This window comes from Saimiri boliviensis, chromosome 3 (assembly GCF_048565385.1).
Source record: "Saimiri boliviensis isolate mSaiBol1 chromosome 3, mSaiBol1.pri, whole genome shotgun sequence".
Classification (NCBI taxonomy): domain Eukaryota; kingdom Metazoa; phylum Chordata; class Mammalia; order Primates; family Cebidae; genus Saimiri; species Saimiri boliviensis.
In genome coordinates this window covers 60,113,272-60,140,625 of record NC_133451.1, presented here as the reverse complement: position 1 = coordinate 60,140,625, position 27,354 = coordinate 60,113,272, and the positions used below count along the sequence as shown (strand labels likewise).

The 27,354-nt window shown below is 32.3% G+C and overlaps 1 protein-coding gene across 12 annotated transcripts in view; it reads left to right on the top strand.

The window, feature by feature from the left end:
* Positions 1–27,354, top strand: part of EPHA5 (EPH receptor A5) — a 354,031-nt gene that overhangs the window by 287,068 nt on the left and 39,609 nt on the right. For 7 of the 12 annotated variants that reach the window (XM_074396211.1, XM_074396215.1, XM_074396214.1 and 4 more), the window contains 4 exons: positions 6,572–6,637; positions 16,836–16,903; positions 18,196–18,321; positions 19,000–19,185. In XM_074396211.1, coding sequence (XP_074252312.1) covers positions 6,572–6,637; positions 16,836–16,903; positions 18,196–18,321; positions 19,000–19,185 — 446 coding nt within the window. The remainder of the gene's footprint in view (positions 1–6,571; positions 6,638–16,835; positions 16,904–18,195; positions 18,322–18,999; positions 19,186–27,354) is intronic. The other 5 variants (XM_074396212.1, XM_074396216.1, XM_074396210.1 and 2 more) reach the window with 1 other exon arrangement.

The window sequence follows — 27,354 nt, the reverse complement described above, 5'->3', positions numbered from 1 at the left end:
TTGAGTTCCTCAATATAGATGTTCTAAATTAATTATTTTAAAGTAACTCCTGGACTTTTGTTTTTAAGCTCTCTTGTTGACTCTAATCTGTAGCCAGGTTTGGAACCACTGTATTACATGTGAGTAGAGAACTGTTGTTATGTAATTTCTTCACTCTTAAAGAATAGCATATAGATTCTCAGTAAATGTTTACTAATAATGAGAATGACTGTGTCTTCTACTGCAGCGAAAAGTTTACAAAAGGTGGTTAATATTTGATAAAATTGATTTTGAGTTCGCATATATATTGGAATAAGCAAATTGCATCTAATGTTTTTAATACCATTTGCTAATTGAATCAATTCTTTTACCTGTGTCATTCGTTGAAGAAGATCTAATGTTTTATAATGAACTCGGGCCTATTAGAATAATGAAATAAAATAAGAACAGAGAATTATTATTAAAGTATAGCTTGGGAAAAAATAATTGAAGTGTTTTCTAAATATATGTCACCTTAAGTTAATTTTCCACTTTCACTTGTTTTGATGTTTCTATGTCCTAAGAGTTTTGTTTTTGTTTTTGTTTTAGAGTTAGAAATAAGGAGAGTTCCTGAATCTAAGGTTAATGTGAATTAATTTCTGTTTGTTTGTGTTTATGACTTTTTCCTTAAGATGAATGGCTACACATGAGACACTTAGATTTGCACAGTTTGGGGGATTTTTCTAAGAAATTCATGATAAGGGAATACTTTATTTAAGGTGTACCTCAGTCATTTATATTATTTAATCTCTATTTAAAACATGCATTTGAATAATGTGATAGAGTTTGGGTCACCAAGTATTTTTAAGGTATTGATCTTTTAATGCTTTAAAATGAAATTTTGTATACTTTGCTACCGTAAGGGCTAGACTTACATAAAGGTGTTTTAGTATTGTATGTAATTTATTATAAAATAATTTATCAGATTCGTTTTAATTTTGTAATCACAGTAAGTGAAGGAAGAAATAAAGGTCCATAACAAAGTTCCCCCATGAAAGTGGCTTAAGTTTTCAATGTGGAGTAAGAGGAGACAAGGATAAGAGAATGAGAGGATGAAAGAAGCTGGAAGATAAGGAAAGAAAAATGGTGTTTTAGTTTTGTTATGAGACAGTAGTTGGTGCTCAAACTTATCTTCTGCAACTTGTTATCAGTGCCATCCTGAGAAAGCTGTTTTCTCTCTCTGAGTCCCTGGATACTCAGCTTTACAATAGGTATTCAACTAACAATATTCAATTGAATATTGTTATTTGATATGAGATATGAGAGTTCTGGGCTTGGAACTTCATTAGGTAAATCTGAGATCCACTGATGTCCTAAAACACTTCTACACGGAACTTGTGGTCTGATAGGACACTTTTTGGTAAGGAATTTAGAGGCTTATATGCAGACAGCAAGAATTATTGGTAAGGGTAATATGCTATTTAGAAAGAAAGTTATAGAGAACTAGAAAAGAAGATAAAATTACTCAATGTAATTGAGTAATTACAAAAAGCTACAAAAGTTAGTGCAAAACTACTTGCAGTTTTTGCCATTAAAAGTAATAGCAAAAACTGTAATTTATTTTGCATGAACATAATACTTTCCCAATTTGCCTAGAGCAGGGCCTGGATATAGTGATTATATTGCTTATATAAATATCAGCGTATGTTGTAGATGTGGCATTTCCCTCTGAGGTAATAAAAACATACTTTATAAAAGCAGCTTTTAAAAATCAGCATTACCTTCTCTTGTAAGGCAGAATAATTATATGACTTTGTGTCAGAAGTTTGGTACAATATTTGTTAGCATTATGTTTGTATTTCTTTCCCAGTTTTTGCCAAAAGATTTCTGTAGAGTTTTAGCCTGGCTTCATCAGTAAATCAATTTTAAATCTTAAAAGAATGGCAATGAATTAAGATGTGTGCAAAAGGCAGTCGTCTTAGTCTGTTCAGGCTGCCCTAGCAAAACATCACAGAAAGGGTGACATATAAATAACAGATACTTATTTCTCACCGTTCTGGAGGCTGGGAAGTTCAAGATCAAGGTGTGGGCTTCTGATTCCTGGTGAGGACTCTCTTACCACCTTGCAGACACTTGCCTTTGTGCTGTGTCCTCATACTGAGGAAGGGGCAAGAGAATTCCCTCGAACATGTTTGATAAGAAAACTGACCTCATTCAGGAGGGCTGGGCACTCATAACCTTATCAACTTCCAAATGCCCCTTCCTCCTAAAATCATCACTATGGAGGTCAAGATTTCAACATATAAATTTGGTAGAAACACGTTTAGTACCATGAAGTTTTGCATCATGAGATATTTTAAGAAATGTATAAAATAATTAACATTGCAGTGTTAATTGCAAGTGAACACTTTCTTCGGTGTTATTTGGTTAATATTAGCTATGTGTTTAAATACCTTTAATTGTTTAAAAACTCATGCCTGTTAATGACAATAGATTGCAGTATCATAGATTTGTTTTTACAAATAATATACATAATAATATACCTCATTTTTTTGCCTGAAGACTGTCTCATTGTAATAAAATCACTTGAAAACTTTCAAAGTGCTGACTGTGAGCCCAACAGTACAGAGAGCGTGGCATGTATGACCAAATTCATCTTCTAAGCAACCCTATCTGGTGTAGATTTTATTATCTCATTTCATCAGTGACTAGCTTATCCAAAGCTATGCAGGTTTAGTAATGGCTATATTCAAGACCGCTCCTAGTTTGACTAAAAACCCATGATCTTAACTATTTTGTGAAACAATAGTGTCAAAGCATGAGAGCATTTTTATTGCTCTTTGATAGGTTTGGAGTATTGTTTTCTAAAGGTTGGTGTCACTTTTCAGTGTTACTTGCCACACATAAGAACAATAGCTCCATTCTGTTTTCTTCAGCACTGAATATCATCGTTTGTTGTTAATTTAATTTAAAACGGGAAAATGATGCAGGCTTTTGGTTTTCTTTCTTTGTCGTAAATAAAGTAAAAATATTTTCAATGTAATTCACTTACTTCTTTTGTTAAATTACTCTTCTTGCTTTTTTCTCATTTATCCCTTGGCATCTTAGGGTTTTTCATAGCCACTTCTATGTTTAAGAATTTAAGTCATGATTTACCCACAGCTGCAGTCTTGCTTCTCTGTTGTAGCATCTTTTGAGAATTCCTTCCCTAGAGGTATAATCACCTTGCTTCCATAGGAGGGAGGTTATCATACTTACATAGACACACTTCATACATATATTGATCAACTCTGTGTAAGAGCTGGCTAAAGTAATTTTATTTGAATCTTCTTTGGGTCTGGAATGATTCTGTTATCATATTTTAATCTGCTGAAGGACATATTAAAATATCTTGTTAAAAGGAAAATCAACAGTTTTTATTACAAGCTTAAAGGAGCTAAACTATTTCAAACTTAGATTAAAATAATATTGCTATAGCTGCATGCAGTTACTTACAGAGTTCTAGGTACTAAACACTGATGGGAATACAGATGTAGACTGTGTTGAATCATAGCTCACAGATAAGATTACTTGCTATCACTAGCACATTTTGGTTTTTATTTCTAAATTATCTCTGAGGCGTGTAAGCATCAACCTGTACTTACCTGAGTATTTATGGGTTGAGAAAAAATATGTTTCTTATACCATCTGATGCTAAACTGTTACTGTGAAGGCATCTTCAAAAATTATTTTAAAAGGTGATTATGCCTTATTTCACTTCAGATATTCATAGAGAAGTAACTTCAGCCTTAGTTTTCTTAATAGCATATTAATGCATACTATTATCTAATCACCAAATCCTTAGAAAGTTCATTTTATGGAAATGATTTTTTAAAATTACATTGGCCATAATGTATTATATTAATCTGAATATAGTTATTATTTAGTTATATTATGAATAGAAATATTTAGTCTAGTAATGTCATGTAGATTATGAAAAATATAAATTCCTTGGAGATAATGAGAATGTATTCTGTCACATTGATTATGATAAAATTAAAAGTAATAGCTAACAGTTCTTCTCCAAAATGTGTGATGTGCCAGACACTGATCAAAGTGAAATATATGCAGTCTCTCACATAATTTTCATGAAATATATGAGATAATATCTATTTTTATCACTGTTTTGTAGCTGTCAACCTAAAGGAAAAAGGTTAACCGAATTATCTAAAGCAATTTTTATGCCACCTTAAAACAAATAAAAATAGAAGTATAAATGTTTAATTTTATACAGCTTTAGGTTTTTTGATCAAATTTTATTGAAATTATAAAGTAGAATTCTAATGATAGTAAGTTGATTTATATTCTTGGATTTGATGTTATAGTGAATTGCTTGTGAATGCATGTGTGTGTATATGTGTATAATTATTCTTAAGACACAAAGCTTATATTTTTTTAATCAAGAGAACTTTATGAAATGTTATTTTTAGAATCATTTGTGTGTTTCTTGACACATTTAGTTCACTGACCAAGTGGAAGACAAATCTTACTAGATAATAGTCAATTATTGCAGTTATTGTTTTCCCATGCACAATTCTATATGAATTTATAAACTGTGCACACTTTCAACTGGAAGGATATTTGTACTTTGTTAGAAAATGGCATCTTTTTTAAAATCATTAATGAACAATTGGATACATTTGTTAACAACCAATAATTGTTTAATTTTTGTTGTGTTGAAACTGTGCTGTTTGAAATGAACTCCATATATGCAAGCTTCCTACATTAGTAGATATCAGTAAATTGAGGTAATTTTATTATTAGCTAACAGTAATTATGGCAAAACGTTGACTGCTTATAAGTATTATTGTGTTTAAACCATGCAGAAAAAAAAAAAAATCCACAAGTAAGCAAGAAGAGTTATTCTCATCTCAGAAAACTAGCAGTCTAAGAAAGGAGGGCAAATAGCTTTTAAAGGGCCAGATATTTGATTTAGGCTTTGTAAGCTGTACATTCTCTGTCCAAATCCCTGAACTCTGCTGCAGCACTAAAGAAACCATAAACAACAAGCAGTGAGTGTTCCAATAAAACTGTATTTACAAAAACAAGTCATGAAGTGGATTTGGCCCTTGCTCTGTAGTTTGCCAACCCCTAATCTGAGTGCTGCTATGAGGCAGAAGTGGTAGGAAAGTTACATAAAAATTTAGTAATTGTTGAAGACATTAATGCAATAGGTATAATTATTAAAAAATATCAAGATGCGCCAAAATATTTTACAGCTGTATTAATTACTCTTAGATTTTTTAAATAATCTGATATACTGTACACTGACTCTCAATATCTCAACAGTGAAAATAATGATTTGGCATAGTCTTTAAAATATCTTGTAATAAATGGACAAAGTAAAAATATATGTTATATAGCCATTTTTCTTTATTAGAATTTCATTTTAGTGACAGTCAAATCCTCAGACATTTAGTAGTACTACAAATTAAAATACTGTCAGTGCTACAAAGAATATATTTATAAATTGTCTACTTTTTTTTTGAAAAGATCCATTGGAATTTTATGTTGGAATGCTCATCTACATTCATTAGTGTTTGCAAATTTATTGGAAGTTTATAATTTTTTTTCTTAATTTTTGGTTATAAATTAGAATGGATACATTATAAGTAATGAAAGTTCAAAACAGACAGATTTTAAGTGAAAGCCTAGATTTGCTGGTATATAGTACCTATACTGAGCTCATATTATAGTTCTCTTGAGATCACTATAAATGCTATTCATTTAAAACTACTTAGAAGCGAATGCATTGAAGCAGTAAATAACTTCTGTCTTTTGTTACGCCATCAGTTTACATGTTTTCTATCAATTTAAATTGCATTTTAAAAATAGTTTATTTTGTATTTCCTAGATTATTACTATGAATATGTAGAAAAATTAAAAGAATCTCTAATGTTGCAATATCTGGAAAAGTGCATGTATTCTATATACTTTGCTTTTCTATACAGCAACTGCTCTGAAAATATATATTTGAAGATACATTTTTTAAAATCTGGAAATGTGAAGTTAAATTGGTAGCCTTCAATAAGTGATTTGGGAAATCCTGTATGCCTGACATTTTCAATAGGCTGTGATAATTAATACCACAGGCGTAAGAAATCAGTGGGTCACATGATCAAGTCTTTATACTCTTTCCAAGTTTGTAGGCTATATGCAAAACCTGTATGTAAAGGGCTGTTTGGAATTCCTTCCAATGTAAAATTTGAGGGAATTTTTGAGGAGAGATACATTAAAATGGACTTACATCTATATGTCTATATTGACTTACATTTATATGTCTATATTGATTGCATACAATTAATTCAAATATATTGGCTCATTAAATTTCATACTGGATAACCATTTTAAGCAAAATAAAAATCACAATTTACTACAACTCTATATTTCTTAAATCCATAAAATGCTTCTTAATTTGTAAGGCACTGTGGAAAAAAAATTAATTGCATGCATTAAGGGATTTTTTTGTTTTGAAAAGGAAAGCAGACACCTAAGTAAATTCATAGTGTCTTTATGCTATATTTGAGGGAGTGGGATCTCTTCCTTATCTTGGGCTCTCTTGTTTGCTTTTCAGTTGCTGCGAATGTGGCTGTGGGAGGGCTTCTTCCCTGTGCGCTGTTGCCCATCCAAGCCTAATATGGTTAGTGTTCCCTCCCGCTTTCACTCCTATGTGATGTCCACCTATATGTATTACCGTCGGCATTCCTTTTCTTTCTCCATTTGTGTACATTTGAGTAGAATAAAGCTGGCTCCCCAAAGTAAATCATAACAAGTGATTTCACAATGGATTATTTCAAATTACTATTATATATATGGCACATCATCCTTATGTCAAGCATTCATACTTCTCTTCTGAAACTTTTCCTGTAGTTCTGATTTAAGCTAGGAAGTTATGAGATTATAGTTATCTGTTCTACATTTAACATGTCACTGTTTTTGTTGTTCCATGAAGTAAAAACCATGTCATACGTGGAAGTATAATGCTACTTCTGTCAAGGCAAAGATCACATTTTCTGTCTCCCAGAACCATGGAATGACCCTAATGTAACTTGGATCTTCTATTGTCGTATCATTGTGAGTACATGTGGCCTTGGAAAACAAAACCACATGTAATTTCAAATGGTTTACCTACTTTTATTAATTTTAATAATTTATGAACTATTACAGATATTAGAAGTGATATTCTTATTTTGATACCAATGAAGTAGAGGATATGCACATTTTCAATCAGTGTCCAAATGGAATACTCTTAATTATGTATAAATACAAATCCTAAATGTACAACTGATGTTATGACTAGTCACGGATTTATAGGAACTCCTACACAACGAGGAGCTTCTTTGTGAAAAGTGAAATACTCCAAATAATTTTTTTCTATACTAAATAACCCAAATTCTTGCACTATTGTACCCAGTTTTCACTTGTAGTCAAAATTTGCCAAGAAAATATTTCTAATGCATATTAGAGAATGATAAAGTTTCATTTTTAAATTATTAGATGGATTCTCTAGGTATAAAGTAATTTTTGTTGCTTAAAAAATTATGCATGAATGAGTGTATATAGATGTGCAAATGTGAAGAGTGGTGGAATGGATGCCAATGATCTGAGAACAAGAGAGAGTAAACAACAAAATGATGCAATTTTAAAATATTTTGTCGACTTACTAAAAGTTTTAAATTTGGAGAAAGTTTTAAAATTGAATATGTAGGTAAAGGTTTCTTCCAAATTATTTAAATTGCATGGGAAATTCTTACGTGCATGAGGCTTCAGTGTCAAACAAAATACAAAGTAAAATCTGGCAAAAAGCTAAAGTATAAAGTTTGGCTTTATGCTGGTTTTTTGTTTGTTTGTTTGTATTTGCCATGTTATGAAAAACTAAAAAATGGCCATTGAATTGTCTATTCTACTTTAGTGTCATTTATAGTTGTTAACATAGATAAGTTATCTCTGAAACAAAATAGGCAGAATTTGCAACTTAGAAAAGGTAATTGATATTCATGCCTTACCTTGAACTACATCTCAAGGATACCTCAATGGAAGTCTGAACATTCATGAGTCTATGTCATGAAAGTAGTGGCAAAGTCTAGCTTTAGCCAGATTGAAATGCTTGATTTTAAAAAATATTACCTTTTTCTACTGTATTGTTGGCTTCAGGTGGTTTATAAAACGAGTAAAAGAAAGGAAGGAAGCAGGAAGGTAGAACTCTTATTTTACAAAGAACACAGCAGTAAACTGAAGATGACAGTATCTTTCCTTCAATAATGTTAGAAATTGTGAAGGCAATGAGTTTATTTGTATATGTGCATGTGTATTTTGTTGTGTGTGAGTTTGTGAGAAAAAAATTAGTCACAAATGCATTTAGGCACTCAAAATGCTACCAGTCTTCATGGAAAGACTCCTGGAAAAGCTGGAAATATTAAAAAAAAAACATATTCTTAGTAAAATAAAACAAAATAAAGCAAAAGAAACAAATTTTAACTGAGCTTATATGAACAATGAAAAAGTTGTCCAAAATTTTTACTGGGTAGGAATCAGAACTAAAAATATTTTATTGCTATATTTTGTGAAGTTTTATTTTATAATTTCAAGTTACTACTAAGTTTCTGTTAAGGATGGCGGTTGTTTAGATTAAAGCAATATGAAGAAAACAAACACATAATAAAAATTAAGAGCTAGGAAGAATCATTTGTTTATGAGAGTCAGTAACATATTAAGAAATCTGAACTCCCATCATCTAATTTGCATGTGTCATCATGCCAGCATTTCCAATCACCATGTCAATAATTTTCAAAAACATTCTATCGTCATCATTTGTGAACAGATACATTTGCAATTACAGAACAGAAATTTGTAGACTTTTTTGTAAATTGTACTTTAGGTTCTGGGTACATGGCAGGTCATGCAGGATTGTTGCATAGGTACACACATGGCAAGGTGGTTTGTTGCCTCCATTCCCCCTGTCACCTATATCTGGCATTTCTCCCCATGTTATTCCTCCCCAGCCTCCCCACCTTCCACTGTCCCTCCCCTAACCACCAAAACAGACCCCAGTGTGTTATGCTCCCTTCCCTGTGACCATGTATTCTCATTGTTCAATATCCGCCTATGAGTGAGAACATGCAGTGTTTGATTTTCTGTTCTTGTGTCAGTTTGCTGAGAATGATGGTTTCCAGATTCATCTATGTCCCTGCAAAGGACACAAACTCATTGTATTTTATGGCTGCATAGATATTTTTAATCTTAGAATTTCATTGTTTTTCATGTTTTGAAAGATCACTCATGAATATATATGTGGTTAGTTTTAACCTTAATGTAATATGATGCATATACATTAAAACTGTCCATTGTAAATGCATCAACTCTCTTAGAAATACTCTGAGATAACTTGTGAAAATTTAAGTTCCAAAGAAGATTGTTTCAAAAGCATTCATCTATATTCTTGGCTCAGCAATTTCAAATTGTTGACACTTTTGCAAGGCTCTGAGATTCTGATTTTTAATCTGTCATATTTCCCACCAGGAAACCACATCTATTATTTTTAAAATACATGATGTGCCATTTATAAGATGATATTTGTAATTACATGTTGCCTTTTAAATCCTTTTATCTCCAATTATTTTCATCAGTGTAGTTGCCTACTTGCTTTATTGTGACATTCATAAACATAATGTTAATATTCCAAATGTTCTCCCTGCTTTGACTGAAATCTATCCAGTGATAAAAGCTATTTCTGTACTATTTCTGAATGAAACTCAGATGCCTAAAGTTATATCCTCAAGGCTTCCCACATTTTTAGCAAAGGTATCGTGTAAGTCGCCTTTGCCTTTATTGCCACCTCAACCAGTTTAATATTCTAATTACGGTTTTACTTCTCAAAAGTTTTTAAAAATAACCAATTTTGAATTGATAGTTTTAATGTAATAAGATACTAATGTCTGTACTTTCTGAAATAATGTTACCCTTTATCCCTGAATATTCATCTGTTTGTGCTTACAGAAACCAATGTATATTTATAGCATAATATTTATTTTAAATCCATGTGAAATATTGTATAGTCCCAAAGTAGCCATTTCTTGCATTTCTTAAATTCAAACATATCAGATTGTTTTCTTTATGCATTAGGTTTAATGATTTTCAGTGGCTTCATATTATTTACTACATCTTCTAAGGGATTTAAGTGGGAAGGTGAAAGCAGTCACTATTTTGAAAATAGAGCTGTTAAATTCTCATTTTATTTATTTACCTATTATGTGACAAGTAGAAAAACTCATTTTTAAAGACTTTTTAATTTTAAAAATAAATCAGAGACATAATAAATGGACTCTAGCGTATCTCATAAATCAGACACACAATGCAGATATTAAAAACAAAATCCAAACAAAACAAATTTCTCAAGCCAAGGGATCATGATGTCTTTGAGACATTAATATTATCCTAGTTTCTCAATGCATTTTTATTTCTCTGTATTAACTCTAAGTTTCTCAAAATGTGAAATAAGAAATTTTATTTTCATATACACTTTACATAAATTATTTTATTCATCTTTATAAGATATCTGCTGGGGAGTGTGGAAGTACTCTTCCCTTTTAAACAGCAGGAAAGTGGAGTAAAGAATAGAACTATCCCTTTGTAGTAATTCTAGACATCCATTTAAGTGCTTTGTGAAAGGCAGACGTGAGTGTTCTTGACATGTGTATAGAGCACACTAAATTTCAATTGAAGGCTTGCTAAGCAAAATATAACCATGAACTGCTCCAAACTATCCAATTTTTAAATAACTATAAAACTTCAGACTATAGTAGATATTAACTGGGCCTCCTCAGGTTGAGAAATCCAATAGTGGCATCTATAAAACAGTTAAAAATTAATAGGAAATCATGTACGCTAGTATTAGAGTAAAATTTTTTAAAACCAGGGAGACTTAACTTTTATATGTCACACTTTATTAAACATACTGTTATATCAAAATTCTGCCAATTACAACTGACTTCAACCTTGAGAATAGTCTATAATTTATCTTTGCATATTTTGAATTATTTGAAATTATTCAGGCTTTTCTATTATAGCTTATTATAAAAGGATTTGAAGAATTTATTAATGAGAGATTTGCAATTTCGTATGTATAATGTTTTGGGAGATGTTATTCTAAGAGTTTTAAAATTTATTGTTTTTCAGAATATGAAGATGCAAAGTGATGTATAAAGCATCAAATAAGACATAATTTATCATCTCACATGGCATTAATTATAGGGTTGTTAGCACCCTTGATCAAATGTGAGATAAGAAATTAGAAAATTATTTTCTCATTTTGTGTGGTATAATCTTACATCATTCCCATATCCAAGGAGAGTATGTTTTTCAAAATAAATAAATTTCTCTTGAGAAGTATATCTGAAAATACATAGTAGGTAAAAATAGATTAGTTGCACTTTTTGTCTAACTTAAATCTATCTATGGAGAACTCAAAATACCAATATTCTGGTATTATAAATGAGGAAAATATAGACGTGTCACACTGTTCTGCTAGCCAGACTGCCTAAATAGCCAATGACCCGTTTTACTACATATTCATTTGCATTCTTGTTGAAGAATACTGGTTCGTAAAAGAAAATTTAATCTATGTTCAGTCTTTATTTGATACATTAATAACTTAATGTTCTTATGCTTTTTTTTTAATGAGGATAAGTTAGCTTAGCTTTTATTAAACCCACCTTTGTCTAGTTGAAGAAAATCTCAAAGTGAAAAATTCAAAGTATTTTCTTTTTTTTTTTTTTTTTTTTGGTTGCGATTTTTCTTTTTTAATGATCATCATGAAATTCACTGGGCCAGGCCCTGGTGTTCTGCTGCCATAGTCAGAGTGGAGGGATGACCCCACAAGGGGACAAGAAGCCAAGATTGGGCTGGAGAGCTGAGAAGGAGGAAGAGAAGTGGGAGAGGGGACAGTGGGGCAGGCAGAGGAGGAAGTCTGGAACCCTGGATAACCACGCAGATATAAGGTGAGGGCCTCCCTCTGCCACCCCAGCCCTGAGCCGCAGAGGTTGAGGTGCAAGCCGATGGGGGGGATTTTGGCCACAACCTGTTTCCCAGGTCAAAGGGAAGAGACTGACAGCAGAAAAAGGCCAAGGAGCCCAGGGGAACCAAGAACAAGCTAACAGGTAAAACAATTAGGGACGAAAAATTCAAAGTATTTTCTAAAAACCAGTGTTATTCCTTTCAGGTTTCCAGTAAAATTCTTTATATACAACATTATGCAATGGTTGAGGTCCTTGTTATGTCAGAACAAGGGAGTGTGCATAGGTGAAGAAATATGGCTTTAAACGAGGCTAAGAGTTTTTCTTTTCTCTCATCTCATATAGATATTAATGTTCACTGTAAGTTGTTGCCTTTTGAATATTTTTGCTTTAATGTATTGGAAAAGCATTTTTTAATCAATCTGGAAAATAGAGGAACAATACAGGAGTATCCATTTCTGAGCTAGGCACTGCCTATGCTCACTTTTTTAAATAAATAAAGTGCAAAACCACTTCTTCCCCTCTTGCATCCCACCCTACAAAATTTAGATTAAGGTGAAAAAAAAATTTACCGTATGTTTCTGTAGGCTAAAGCAATGGAAAGATCTGATAGTGTGGAGGCTATTGTTTTGCAAGGATTTACAGTCTTTCTTTTTTTTTTTTTTTTTTTTTTGAGGTGCAGTTTTGCTCTGTCACCCAGGCTAGAGTATAGTGGCACAATGTCAGCTCACTGCAAGCTCTGCCTCCCGGGTTCAAGCAATTCTCCTGCCTCATCCTCTCTAGTATCTAGGATTACAGGAACCTGCTACTGTGCCCAGCTAATTTTGTATTTTAAGTAGAGATGGTGTTTCATCACTTGACCATGCTGATCTCAAACTCCTGATACTCTCTTTTGGCTATTCTATTCATTTATATTTCCTCATTAGTCACAAGAGTACCATTTAGTAATGTACTGCCGTGTAAATTACTTGGTACTCTGGAATTCTTGACATTCATATCCCAAATTCATTACCAAATCCCAAATTTATACTCAATAACTAGGTTATTCATTGACTCTCCATCTCTTCATAATTTTTTGATTTCATGTATTACAAAATTTTTAAATATCCAAAATTAGATATTATGATGGCAAACAAACTTTTAAGATCAGCATTAATATTATCAGGAATGTGTTATCCAAATCTTTGGAAAAGATATGGGAGAGAAATTGATTGATTTATAAATAACTCATGAGGCCATTGCTATATTTGTGTATCTAGCATCTCTCTAGGACTCTTAAATATTAATTAATGAATATGAATTATGCCTACAACTAATTTCTCCTGCCAATCTCTATTACTATAGAGTAAAACCACATTGTTTTTTTAAATAACACAATTTTAAATGATTAGAAGATGTGATTCCTCTAAATGCAGATGCTACAGATATTTTTAGTACAAATTCAAAGTTCATTAAAATCGTGATAAGAAGAAAAATTATATATATATATATATATATATATATATATATATATATATATATTTTCCATTCAGAAAAAAGGACATCGTTTCCAGAAAGTAGGAGGTACAATTCACATAAAGGATGACATGTCTATTGACTGTTTTTCTGACTGGTTGAAATTATGCATCTGGAGCAGGCACAGAACGTGATACTGAATGAACAGGCTTCCTGAAATGCTTTTTCAGTGAGCTGCCTGAGTGCCAGTCTCTGCCAGCTGCACTTTTACTTGCTGTTTCTTGTTGAGGTTTGTTTTAATGATGCTTTGGGGGGGCTCCAGAACTTAATTTTACATGTTAATGTGACATGCAGCTGTATATGTTATAGAGCTCCAGAGATGCTCATAGTCAAAAATAACTCCTTTCAATTGCCCTCCTGACTCTCACCCTAGGTAATGCAATGTTAACTGCTCCTCACTAAGGTATTCTCAGGATTTTTTTTTATGAGATCCAAAGTTTTATTTTCATTTTCATACAAGGAATTTGCATGCAATTTATATATCCATGAGGCTTCTTTAATGATAAAGGCTATTTGAGGACACAATTTTGAAAGCTTAATATTTGTTTTTTTGAAGGTGGGAGAGTTGAAGGTGGATGAATGGATGTTTGTTTTATGACATAACTTTTAAGAACACGTACAGCTTTAAAGTCTCTGTAGAATTCCTCTGACAAAGTTGTTTTTGTCAGTATTATTTAAATAACAGAAAACTCTAGATGATTTTACAGAATTGTATTTAGAACATTATTAAAAAGAAATATTAACAACTGTTCTCTTTGGGGCACATATATAAAGACTAAAAGAATAACTTTATATGTAGCAAAATTATGAACAATGTGTTAAAATAACTTAAAACATAGCTTGAATAGACCAAATATAATCTCAGTATAGCTTAATGTATTTGTTTCTTCCCTTTCTTTCACTTCAGTGAGACAATTTGAGATGGCTTAAAGACCCCGACAACTGTCTCTAAGTGTTATGAATAAAATTTGATGCCATGAGATCCCTGTTGTGTATTTTTTCTCACTCAAGAATATTATATGTATTAAGAATATTACTTCAAATTTACTGAAAATTTACTACTGTTACTTTACTAGCACATTGCCAGTTTCTTAACGTGATAAAGGTGACTTTATTTTTTTAAAAACTGACTTAGGATGGATTGTGTTGGCCAATTTTATAATATACATGTAGTTACACACTGGAAAATGACAATAAAGTAGATTTACTTTACATCAAAATATATATATATTTTAAATATACCTTAGAATATGTCATGAAAGAATAGCCTCTGTTAGTACATGTCTAATAGACACTTCATTTACATCACAGAGTAGTTCTAAACCAATTTTGTAATGGAAATATTTTGTCAGTCATTTGGCTGTATTTTCTTAATCCATAAATCAATGAAAATTTTGTTTTTAATAAACTGAATTTTGTGTTGGGAGCTTACGAATAGTAAAATCACTTCTTTAGAGTTTCGCTAAAAATAATTTAAATATTTTCATTTTAGCCAGTTGTTTAATGTTGTATGCTTAATCATCAATTCAGTGTTCATTCAGCACATTCCTTCTTCAAACATGTGTCATTGTGTAGACATAATCAAAATATCATTCTCTCATTCATTAATTCATTCATCAATGTGACAAATATTTTTAGTGCCAACTCTTAGGTGCTAGGTCACTGCAAGAATTTATAGATGAATGCAAATTGCTGTCATTTGAGAAGTTAAAAAGTAAGGAAGCCAACAAGCATACTCAAATGATTATGCTGCACCGTAGAGTGGAAATCAATAGAAAGCTATTGTGTTCCCAGGGGAAAATATTATGTTAAGTCTGAGTATTGGGAAAATGTAAAGAAGGCAAAAATGGAACTGAACTTTGACAGTTGGAAATTGTTAGGAAGAAAATCCTCAGTGGAGGAACCAATATGTGCAAATGTATGGAAGCATGGAGAAATATCCTGGAGATTTCAGGAGAAAGTTTAGTACACAAGAAGATGAACAGTTGGAGTTGATGCAGGGAATGTATGTTAGGGCTACATTTAGGAAAATTTCATCAGATATTTTGCAGTAGATAGCTAATGCAATAGGAAAGTATCTTATATAGCATAATTTGGCTATAGCCATGTCTAGTACAGTTTAGAAAAGGAGTTATAGAGTGGAGAAGCATCATTTTGAAGGCACTTATAGTAATGTGGAGGAAAAATAATGACTTAATTGAGGAAATGTTAGAGCTAATGAAAAGAAAGAGATGGGTCATAGTGCCTGGGATTTGGCACTAATTTGTTGTGAAGGATGCAATGACAAGGCTTTGTTTTTAAGGGACCAAGACCATACTGGATTTAACAGGAAAAGAAGGCAGACCATGGTTGAAAGAAGTAAAGAAAAATATGCTGATTTCATTTTCAGGTCCATTGAGTTTTAATGTTGGTAGAATACCCTTATAAAATAAATCTATCAGGAATAAGAACATAACTCTCAAAAGGAATTAAACCAGTGAGACAGAGATATAAATTAACTTGATAGAAACAGATGGATTGAGAGGAGAAAGCCAGAGAAGTTTACGTGGAGGACCTATGAAAATATCCATACATAAATGTAGAGAGGAGCAAAAAACATCAGAAAAGTAGTTAAGGATTTCAATTTATCAAGAATAATTAAAAACTAAGATATTATTTGCAGGTTTGTGAATATTAGGTGGACAGATTTTTCCAGTAATAAGAGAAATTTGCAAGGACTTGCAAATTTACGGATAATTGAGAAAAATGAAGAGAGACAAAACTTTGAAAAGGGAAGTTGAGAGGCTTTACAAGTTGTGGTGAATGTCATAGTTTTCTGAGTGGATATGAGTGGAAAACAGCCAGTGGAGCAACTGAGGACTCCAAAACAGTAGAGAGAAAAACAAAAATAAAAAACCTATTGTGCAGGGCGCTGAAGGTGAGGAACCATTAGAACAGAGGCACATTTTTGGGCTGTTTAATCAAAAAGAGCAGTGGACTTCGAGCTGCCAAAAAATAAAAATAAAATACAGTAAAAGAGGAAAAGAGAACAACAATGCCTGGTGTCTGGTATTTGGTGAAGGAAGTTTAAAAACAGGTTAAGATGGCTTCAGACTGCTCAGCAAAATATAGGCAGGGTTGTTTGCTACGTGGGGAATACTGGCTAGGGACATAGGTCTCTTCCAAAAAAAAGAGTATTGGCATCATTGCAAACTACTAGTATGAAAATCAGTTTAGGGTTGCAATCATTTCAATTTTGCTTCATGCCTCTGGGCTTGACCTGATTGATTCACCACTTTCGGATGTGGCTAATTCTAGTTTGCTTTGTTCCAGGCGGTGTGGCTACAGCAAAGCAAAACAAGATCCAGAAGAGGAAAAGATGCATTTCCATAATGGGCACAGTAAGCAAATTGTAAAAAATAAAACAGAACAAAATAGGGAACACTTTATTGTTATTTAACTTTCTTTTCAGGCTTAGAAGATTTGTAATAACTGACCAAATATTTTTTTAAGTAAATGTTCTCTTATTACATTCCTGTAAAGAATATGGGTTTGGGTGTTTCTGGCAGGCTTTAGGCAATAGCTTAATGCTTTATTCAATTATTTAAAGAATGCTTTCATTAAAATCAAAATAAAACTTTTTGCATAATATAAAGAGCTATTATAGTTCAAATCAAATTTCTTGGCAAATTCTAATTCCTAGCAATACAGTGGGTAGAAATCTATCATTAAGTAGCATCACCAGGTCAAATAAATAAAATTTCTTAGGTTTTTTTTTTCTTCTTCTTCTTCTAGTATTTTAGTGGGAATTTACCTGAATAGGTTCTGTAGCAGCAATCTTGGTTCAAATGACTTGAAAAGACCATGTTTTAAAAAATAATGCAGAAAATCATGTTTTATGAAAGAGTTTTAACAATTAGAATAAATGAGTTGAATTTTATTATTTTTCCTTAAATGGCACAATGTTAGTTGATTTGCCAAGTTAGTGACAAATAAATTTATTTTGTTTTTGTCACTCTGCCATCTTACATGTCAAAATCATTAAAGCCATAACTCATGCTGCAAAGCATTGAGTTCATTTCCTAATCCTATCATATTTAATATTATTTATTTTCAAAAACCTTGATTGAGGCAATATTAGTAGCCTTTACAAGTGATAAAACTGAAACTCATAGAATGTAAGTCTTGTCTAATGTCCTGCAGTGACAGGAGTACAGTGAGAAGCAGAATACATTCTTTTGACTTATATGTCAGCCTTTCTGCACCATACCCCCAGAAAAGTTACTTGAAATTATTTTTTATAAAATTAAACTTAATCTGTGATTATATAGAATATCATCTGTATGAAATATAGAATAAGAAACCAGCAAATTAATCACTAGTATTTTATTGTCCAGTTCAGTGAATAACATTGTCTTAAGTTGCCTCAGAGACTCTCTAAATATTATAATTGAGAGGCATAATTTCTCAGTTATGTCATCGCATATGCATTTCTTGTACCTGCAAACAGATTTCTAAAATTATAAAAGTGATATTGTTGTACAAACAACTGTAATTCAGGAGAAGGCTGGTTTTTGCAGTTTGGCTACTTTTAGGAATTACAGATTTAAGCCATACTTGCATGCTAATTAAGTTGATAGTTTTGCTCATCCATCACAACTACCTGTATTTTAATGCCAATTTATTTTTACAGTTAAACTGCCAGGGGTAAGAACTTATATTGATCCACATACCTATGAGGATCCCAATCAAGCTGTCCATGAATTTGCCAAGGAGATAGAGGCATCATGTATCACCATTGAGAGAGTTATTGGAGCAGGTATGACAATGGGTTTGACTTTGACTCTTAACTTTAGTTTCTGTTCTAGAATGAAATATATCAGTGTCCTGATCTAACAAAGAAGGGTTTTAATCTTTTGTAATTGGCTTGCATTCAAAGTAGTATGTAATTGATCACATTTTAATGCAACCTTCTGTGTAACTCATGCTTAAACCAGCAAATATCTGGTTTATGAAATTAAAAAACAGCAAAAATATATTTTAAATACATAATGTTTTACTATTATATATATGTGCATATGTATAGTGAATTTGTAATACCCAAAAGCATCTACATAATTCAGTTCATATCTGCCTTAAAATTGTTTCTTTTTTTTTTTTCTGTCTATAACCTGGTTGACTCTTCTCATTAACTACTACAGTATACAGAAAAAGAAGACAAAGAGATTTTTAGCTAGTTGCTTTTAATTTCGTTCTAACTTTTAAAAGGTTTTTGTAGGTAAGACAGAGAAAGCTAATAGCCCGTAAAGTGTTTTATGATCCTCTATTATGGTTTGTCCCAATGTACTATTTATTTTCATGAACATTGGTAACGTAGTTTAGACTGCCCTTTTCTGACTCTTTTTTTGTTTAAGCCTTAGTAGTTAGGAGTTCATTTGACTCTTATTAGACTAAGAATTTCAAATTAGTTTTTGCAATTTTTCATCTTTATCACAAGGTGAATTCGGTGAAGTCTGTAGTGGACGTTTGAAACTGCCAGGAAAAAGAGAATTACCTGTGGCTATCAAAACTCTTAAAGTAGGCTATACTGATAAGCAACGCAGAGATTTCCTAGGTGAAGCAAGTATCATGGGACAGTTTGATCATCCTAACATCATCCATTTAGAAGGTGTTGTGACCAAAAGTAAGTATGATGGCAAATTATATGTGTGTGTGCATATCATCAATATCTGTCTAAAATATTACTAATTTTAGGGTAAAGAGAAACCAAGATTATAATATAATAATGTACTAATTTCTCTAATATTAGTGTTTAGCCTGTAGTTTAGTGGATTTTTGTTAAAATTCATCTTCAATGAACTTGAATTTTTATTTATTCTTTAAAACATATAGTTTAACCCATTTTCTGTGAATTCAATGCCAGACAAAAATGTTTCCAGATAAAAGAAGCAGTAAAGATGTCAACTTTTTTTGACTATTGGCTCTTTTATTTTTTATCCTAATGAAATATTAACTTCAAAGTTTTGATTGAGGCATTGAAGTTTAACATTAATAGGATTGCTATAACCATAGTAATGCCACCTTTTAAGCAGTTTTTTAATAGCCAGGTTCATTTTGTTTATTCTTTTTTTAAAAAGATATGTTAATAGCTCTAGGGAAAGTAACAGCCGAAAAGTTCCTTGTCATGATTTTTTTGCTGTTGTTAAACCAAATCTCATTTTTTTTTCTCAAAAATATGTAGAATTTTACATCTCTTTTAATTTGTTTTAATGTTTTGTAAATGTGTTCGTATGGTGAGCCTTGCAATAAAAAGATTTTAAATCATTTTCATTCACCAAATAATGTATTTTTGTGGCACATAACTGAGGGGTCTTTATTTTCTTTGTATTCATTATTTCTTTACTGTTCCTATGTGTTCTGATTCCTTCCTTTATCTCTTACACCCTACATGTCACTTACCAAAATCTGTATCTTAAAGAGATCTACATCTCCAGGAAGATGCTCAGAGAGGAATGTAGGAAAAGAATAAAATAACCTATGGATGTGGATTTCTTCAGATCTTAGATGTGTTTCTTCCTTCAGTTGAGTATATATCCACACATTATTCTTTACTTAATGGCAGCTCATACAGGGCATTTCTGGAGCAAAAAGACAATCCTTAGGTCTTATCGGAAAAGTGTAAATTGCTAAAGGAAGGCAAGAGGCAGGATCAAGAGAGACGCAGACAGAAGAAAAGACATAGTTTTTGAATGAAATAAAGCAAAAATGTTTTATAACTATGATATTCTTTAATGGGTGTGTGGGGATATGTGAAATATGAATATGATATAAAAATATGGTCACAAACGCCATAAAATGAAATCAGAATTTGAATGTGGCCGTAATGAGAAGAAGAACCTTGAAAATGTCTGTGATAGTAAATGGTGCTAGATAATATAGGAGCAAGAATCATAACAATAAAGATTCAGTAAACTTATTTGCTATGCAGAAATGGTATTCTCTAATATAAAACATAGTTCTTTATAATGGTACCAGTAATAATACTAAGCAAGTATTTGTTAATTTCCATCTTCATCATCTCATTCACTTGGCTGCCAAATTTAACTTTCTGAAAATAAACTCTCACTATGACTTCCCATTACCACATGGTGACTGCAAACTCTGTAGGCAGCCAATCTACCCTTCATAATCAGTTAAATTGTAATATTTAGAACAATGACAGATTACTGTTATTATCATGGAAGACCACGTTACCCTAATAGTCAAGAACATGGACTATGCATCTAGTGACATGATTTGAATTTTGGTTCTAACATAAACAATATGTGGTTTTGCACATCGTAAACATTCAGAACCTTAGTTTCCACATTAATGCTATGGGTTGAGAATACCTTATAGCATTATTGTGAAGATGACATGAATTAATATAGATGAAGTCTAGAATGGCCACGGCACAAAGTAAGTACTTATTTAGTACATAGTTACTACTTTTCCACTTACCTCTCTTCTTATGCTCTGAACTTCTGCATATGCATTTTATGCTTTTAAAATACCTCATATTTTGCCCTGCCTTCACTGCCTCTTTCTCTGAAATTTACACCCTCATGTTCACTACTTTTTCAAGTCCTTCAAAACCTTATTTAAAGTCTACCAACTCTGTGAAAGAATCCCTTACCACTTTGCCCTGAAGTAATTTCTTCTTTGGACACTGTGCCTACATGATAATTTTTGTAAGTCTATAACATTTCTTCATTTTGTATAAGTCTTATTCAAACCTTCCACTAAATTTTGTCTCTTTTGTTTATATTTTTCAGCTTTCTCACTAAAAAAGTATGTTCCCTGAAGACAAAAATCATATACTAAATATTTATGTAAACATATTTTTTTTTGCATAAATTCTTATATATATATGTACTTTAGGTTCTGAGGTACATGTAGAGAACATGCAGGATTGTTGCATAGGTACATACATGACAATGTGGTTTGCTGCCTCCATCCCCCCGTCACCTATATCTGGCATTTCTCCTCATGTTATTATCCCCCAATTTCTCTACTCCCCACTGTCCCTCCCCTAGTCCCCCACAACAGACCCCAGTGTGTGATGCTCCCCTCCCTGCATCCATATGTTCTCATTGTTCAACACCCACCAATGAGTGAAAACGTACGGTGTTTGATTTTCTGTTCTTGTGTCAGTTTGCTGAGAATGATGGTTTCCAGACTCATTCATGTCCCTACAAAGGACACTAATTCATCGTTTTTTATGGCTGCATAGTATTTCATGGTGTATATGTGCCATATTTTCCTTGTCAAGTCTATCATCAATGGGCATTTGGGTTGGTTCCAGGTCTTTGCTATTGTAAAATGAACACACGTGTGCATATGTCTTTATAAGAGAACAATTTATAATCCTTTGGATATATACCCAGTAATGGGATTGCTGGTCAAATGGATTTTCTATTTCTAGGTCCTTAAGGAATGGCCACACTGTCTTCCACAATGGTTGAACTAATTTACACTCCCACCAACAGTGTAAAAGTGTTCCTGTTTCTCCCCATCCTCTTCAGCATCTGTTGTCTCCAGATTTTTTAATGATCGCCATTTTAAGTGGTGTGAGATGGTATCTCAATGTGGTTTTGATTTACATTTCTCTAATGACCAGTGATGATGAACATTTTTTCATATGTTTGTTGACCTCATATATGTCTTCTTTTGAAAAGTGTCTGTTCATGTCCTTTGCCCACTTTTGAATGGGTTTGTTTGTTGTTTTTTTTTTTTCTGGTAAATCTGTTTTAGTTCTTTGTAGATTCTGGATGTTAGCCCTTTGTCAGATGGGTAGATTGCAAAATTTTTTTCCCATTCTGTTGGTTGCCAGTTCACTCTAATGATTGTTTATTTCACTGTGTAGAAGCTCTGGAGATTAACTAGATCTGATTTGTCTATTTTGGCTTTTGTTACCCATGCTTTTGGTAAAGAACTTTGATTTATTACAAAACTTGTTTATCTGAACGGGTCCTGACTGAGATAACGTAAGACAGTCTCTTATGCTAATACAAACAAATTTCTCATATATTGTATATGCAATTTTTAGAAGCTAGTGTCAGTATCAACAAATTATCATATCTAGATTCTGTGAATTCTAGTCTAAAAACTGTTAGTGGTTAGGAAGGCAGTTTTAAATTTCTAATTTTCTTGTGTTTTGTTTTTGTTTTTGTTTGTTTTTTGAGTTGTAGTCTTGCTCTAGCACCCAGACTGGAATGCAATGACATCATCTCCACTCATTGCAAACTCCACTTCCCGGGTTCAAGCAATTTGCCTGCCTCAGCCTCCCAAGTAACTGGGATTACAGGCACCTGCCACCACGCCTGGCTAATTTTTGTATTTTTAGTTGAGATGGGGTTTCACCATATTAGCCAGGCTGGTCTCTTGGCCAGGCTGTTCTCAAACTCCTGATCTCATGATCCACCTGCCTCATCCTCTCAATATTGGGATTACAGGCATGAGCCACTGCACCAGGCTCATTAAACTTCTAATATCTTAATCAAATATTCTGCCCGATGATGCTACTCACCATGAGGTTACACATATATGTAAAGCAAAATGTAAATACTTACAATGTTTATTTGCTTTTACTTTTTATTCTATGTGAATTGAAACTATATTTCCCCTTTATAAATTTAGCTCTTGATGTTCAACTTAGGAAGTCTTCAACTTGTTTTTAATTTACCATGTTGCAACTCACTCAATTTGTGTCCTTAATTTCATGCTCTCTGATCTGATGCTAATTTATTCAGCAATTATTCTCAACCTGCAGCACACAGATAATGAGACATAAGTGCAACTAAATCTTGTGATTTTTCTGATTGAAGCTGAGGTATGGAGTCTGAAGTAGCAATCCTATGGGTGGTGTCATCCTGAACCTTCATCTTTCCACTATCACATACCAGAAGTTTGAATCCCCATTCAAATTCCTTCTGTGATTTATTGTGAAACAGGAAACATCATAAATAGATACATATATTCTAAAGAGCTTTTATGACAAATGACGTAAAAAAAACCCCACAGGTCTTGGCTTAATTGACTCATTTGAAATGCAAGGCACTTTAATGTAGTAGACATAGTGCCAGCTTTTACTATTTAATGAGATTCGGGAAAAAGATAAAAAGGAAAAAAATGAGTTTTTTTCATTGCTGCATCCTTAGTTCCTGAAGATTTCGTCCCCCATCAGTGGAAAATTATCATCCAAACTAACTAAAGGAACATCTATTGAGTATTAGGATTAGTCATAGTTTTATTTCTTAATCTAGAATCATGTATTAATAAGCTTAGCTGTGTAAAATTCATGAATTTAAACAAAACATTGGAGAACCATTAGAGGAATTTCTGTCTTTCTCTTTATTTCTGTGACTACAGAGATAGAACATCCAATTACATTGATTACTTAAACTGCCTGTTTTGACTTACTGTATAAATTTATAATTCTCTTTCAAATATATTACTTTATTCTGTCTAGTGAGATTATTTTCTTTATACAGACTCTTATTACATATTAGCTAACATTTTTTCAACAGTCTTCCACTACTCTTCCCATTTTGTCACTTTTCCACTTTAGTCCACTCCATACACATTGCCCTCAAATCACTGCTTTCCTGTCATGCTTCATCAGCAGTCAAGCAAACAACCCAAATGCACAGAATTTCACACTTAACCTGATACACATTTCCATATTCCACTATTTTCTTTCTGGAAAACTCTACCTTATTCTTGTCCTGCCCCCTTGAGATACTTCACTCAGCTCTAAAATGTCCTCTTTCCTCTCTGCTTGACCTTCAGGTTTAATTCAAATGTGACCTCTATGAGATCAGTGTCATTTATCTTCATTTTTCCTTCAATCCTGAGTGTCTGCCTGGTGTAAAGTAGACCTTCAATTACATTGAATAGCTGAGTAAATAAAAGATTCCCAGTTCTACATTCGTGTACAAACTTCAAAGGGCAAACGTTTTTGTTTTGCTCAAACTTCAAAGGGCAAACGTTTTTGTGTGTTGCTAGATCCAAGCCTAGCATGTGTAGCACTTTAAATGTTCTGAATGAATGAATTCTCAGCCAGAAGCCATTGTCTAAATATCAGTGGCATTTCTGTGTACTCTGTCATGCTATATGTTATTTCATAATTATATCTTCACATGTTTTATCACTCTTCTTATGCAATAAGCTTCTTGAAACTGGCATAGGTTTATAGCCCTCTTTGTGTCTAGCAAAGGGCCAGATACATTAGGTAATTTAAAAAATGAAGGAAATTAAAATATTGAATGAATAAATGGAAGCTATGTAAATATCTTAAGCTAGTTAAAATGTTATAGTTTGTTTTAAATTTGAACGTTTTCTATAGGCTTTTAAGAAAAAAATTAAAATTAATAGGAAGGTAATTGCTTGAAAATAAGATCTTGCATATACCACTATTAATTATTCACATTGTATTAAGAATTTACTAAGCTTAGTTTCATTACATGTTATCTCTTTTAATCTGCACAATAAGTCTATGCTATAGACATTAGTATTTGTTTTCATTATACAGAAGGGATAAATTAACATTAAAAAGATACCTTATTCAATATCATAAAACTAGCACGGGAAAAATGCCAGATTTTAAAACAGCCCTCTCTGACTCCAAAATCCAAACTCCTAAATAGTAGACATAACCAACCGCATATTTAATTATTCTGCACATGCTTGACCAGAAACATTCCTTTATTCAAAAAACAGTAGTTGATCACCTATTCTATGCCTATTCTTACTAATCATTGGGGCTACAGCAGAGATTAAACCGACTGAGTTTCTGCCTTTATAGAATTTACCTTTTTAGGTGATGGAGACAGAAATTAAATGAACAAATAAATTAAGATAATAATGTTAAATGGAGAAAATAAAGCTGAGTAAGGAGATTAGGGGTTGCTTCTGTTGAGAGTGAATGGCTTCTATTTCACTTAGATAAGGCTTGAACAAATTAAAAGTCTGAGCCTTACAGACATTTGGCGGCAGTCTGTTACAGAAAGAGGGAGTAGCAATGCTCTAAGGGAGGTTGCCTGGAATGTTCAACAAACAGCAAGAAGCCCATTGTTGCTACAGTGCAATGATTGAGAGGAGTCTTCAGTAAAGATTTAAATTAAAGATGTAGTAGGAGAACCTGTAATGTGAAAACTCTTTGGTCCCTGCAAAGACCATCTCTTAATCTGAACTTTGAAGACTTAGAGCTAAGATGGAACAGAATTTAATTTACATATTAACAGGACCAGAAAGGCTGTTGGGTTAAGAAGAGATGGTAGGACCCAGTGTTTAAGCAGGGAGGCACTGAAGCTACTTGACATCGTTCACACATATGGATTAGGTCAGTGTAATGACCTAACATGGTAGAGGGTAGCGGTTGGATTTCGTAGATATTTTGAAGGCAATTGCAGTAAACCTTCTGAATTGAATGTGAAGTCTGAGAAAAAGAGAGGAGTCAATGATAACTATAAATTATTTGTGCTGAATACTTGAAAGAAAGGAGTTGCATTATGGGAAATTTTGAGAGGAACAAGATTACCCTTGGTAATCAGTAGTTCAGTTGTGAACATCTTAAATTTGAGATGCCTATTAGTATACAATCACAGATGTTGTGCATCAAGTTGGATTTACCTTTACTCTTAAGAAGTAAAAAGAAAAGTGTTCAAGTATGAGTAAACTTGAATTTTATGTCTTCCATTTCATAAGAAGAAATAAAAGTATATGAACCAGTTATAAACAATGATACATATAAGCAACTTTAAAACTGAGGTAGAAATGGAAGCAAGCTTATTAATTTGGTATTTGTTTTTTGTTAAGGCAGATACAGGTGTTTAATATATACATATACACACAAACAAATATATATATATATATATATATATATATATACATATACTTAATAAAAATGAAAGATTTACAAGGTTTTCTCTGAAAGAATCTAAATCTCAATCATCTATGAAAACAGGCTCATTGAGTTTTACTGACTTGCAGATTGTTAGTAAATAAAACTGTGTTTTAGAGTTGTTTTTATTATTAATAAATCAAAATGGTCAGATTTGATCATTTTTAGATTCTCCATCTCTTCTGAAAATTCTATAATTTCTGACACCATAATTAACTACTGTATTAACCACCTTCACTAATGTAAGACAATTCTAGTTTGTTTTCAATTTGAGGAATGAACATCTATTGAGAAAGTTTATATCAGTATAAATAATCTGAAATAAAGAGGACATTTCGGAAAGCTTGAAATTACTACCCATAGAGACATTTTGCATTTCCATGTCCCTGTCTCAGGTGAGGTATACAAGATTTTGATTTTATCTTTTTTCCCAAATCTGAAATTATTTAACTTTACAAAGGAGTTGTTCTAACATGATAGCCAGTAAACAAAAACCATAATAAAATTAAAATATGAGTACATTTCTAAGTTATAACTGTGTCATAGTTTGTTTTTATTTTTGTTGTTTTGTTTTTTCCCCTTTTAATAAGCATTCCTACTACAAGAACAAGATTCTATTTTCTGATTGACCCTTAGCCATTAAAAACGGATTTACCATATTTGTGTGAAGTTTGTAATTGTAGAATTACAAAAAGAATTGTAGAATTCTTACCCCAAGTTTCTGTTGGGGTAAGAATAAAAGAAATATCAAACAGCTGCAAACATAAATATACTAAATAGAAAACAAATAAGATGGCATACTGAAATAATACTATAGGTCTATAAGTATAAGCAGAGGTTTACTTTTAATCATTTATAAGTCTTAAAAAATATTTCTAAGAGAAACCCATTGACAATAATTTTCCAGTG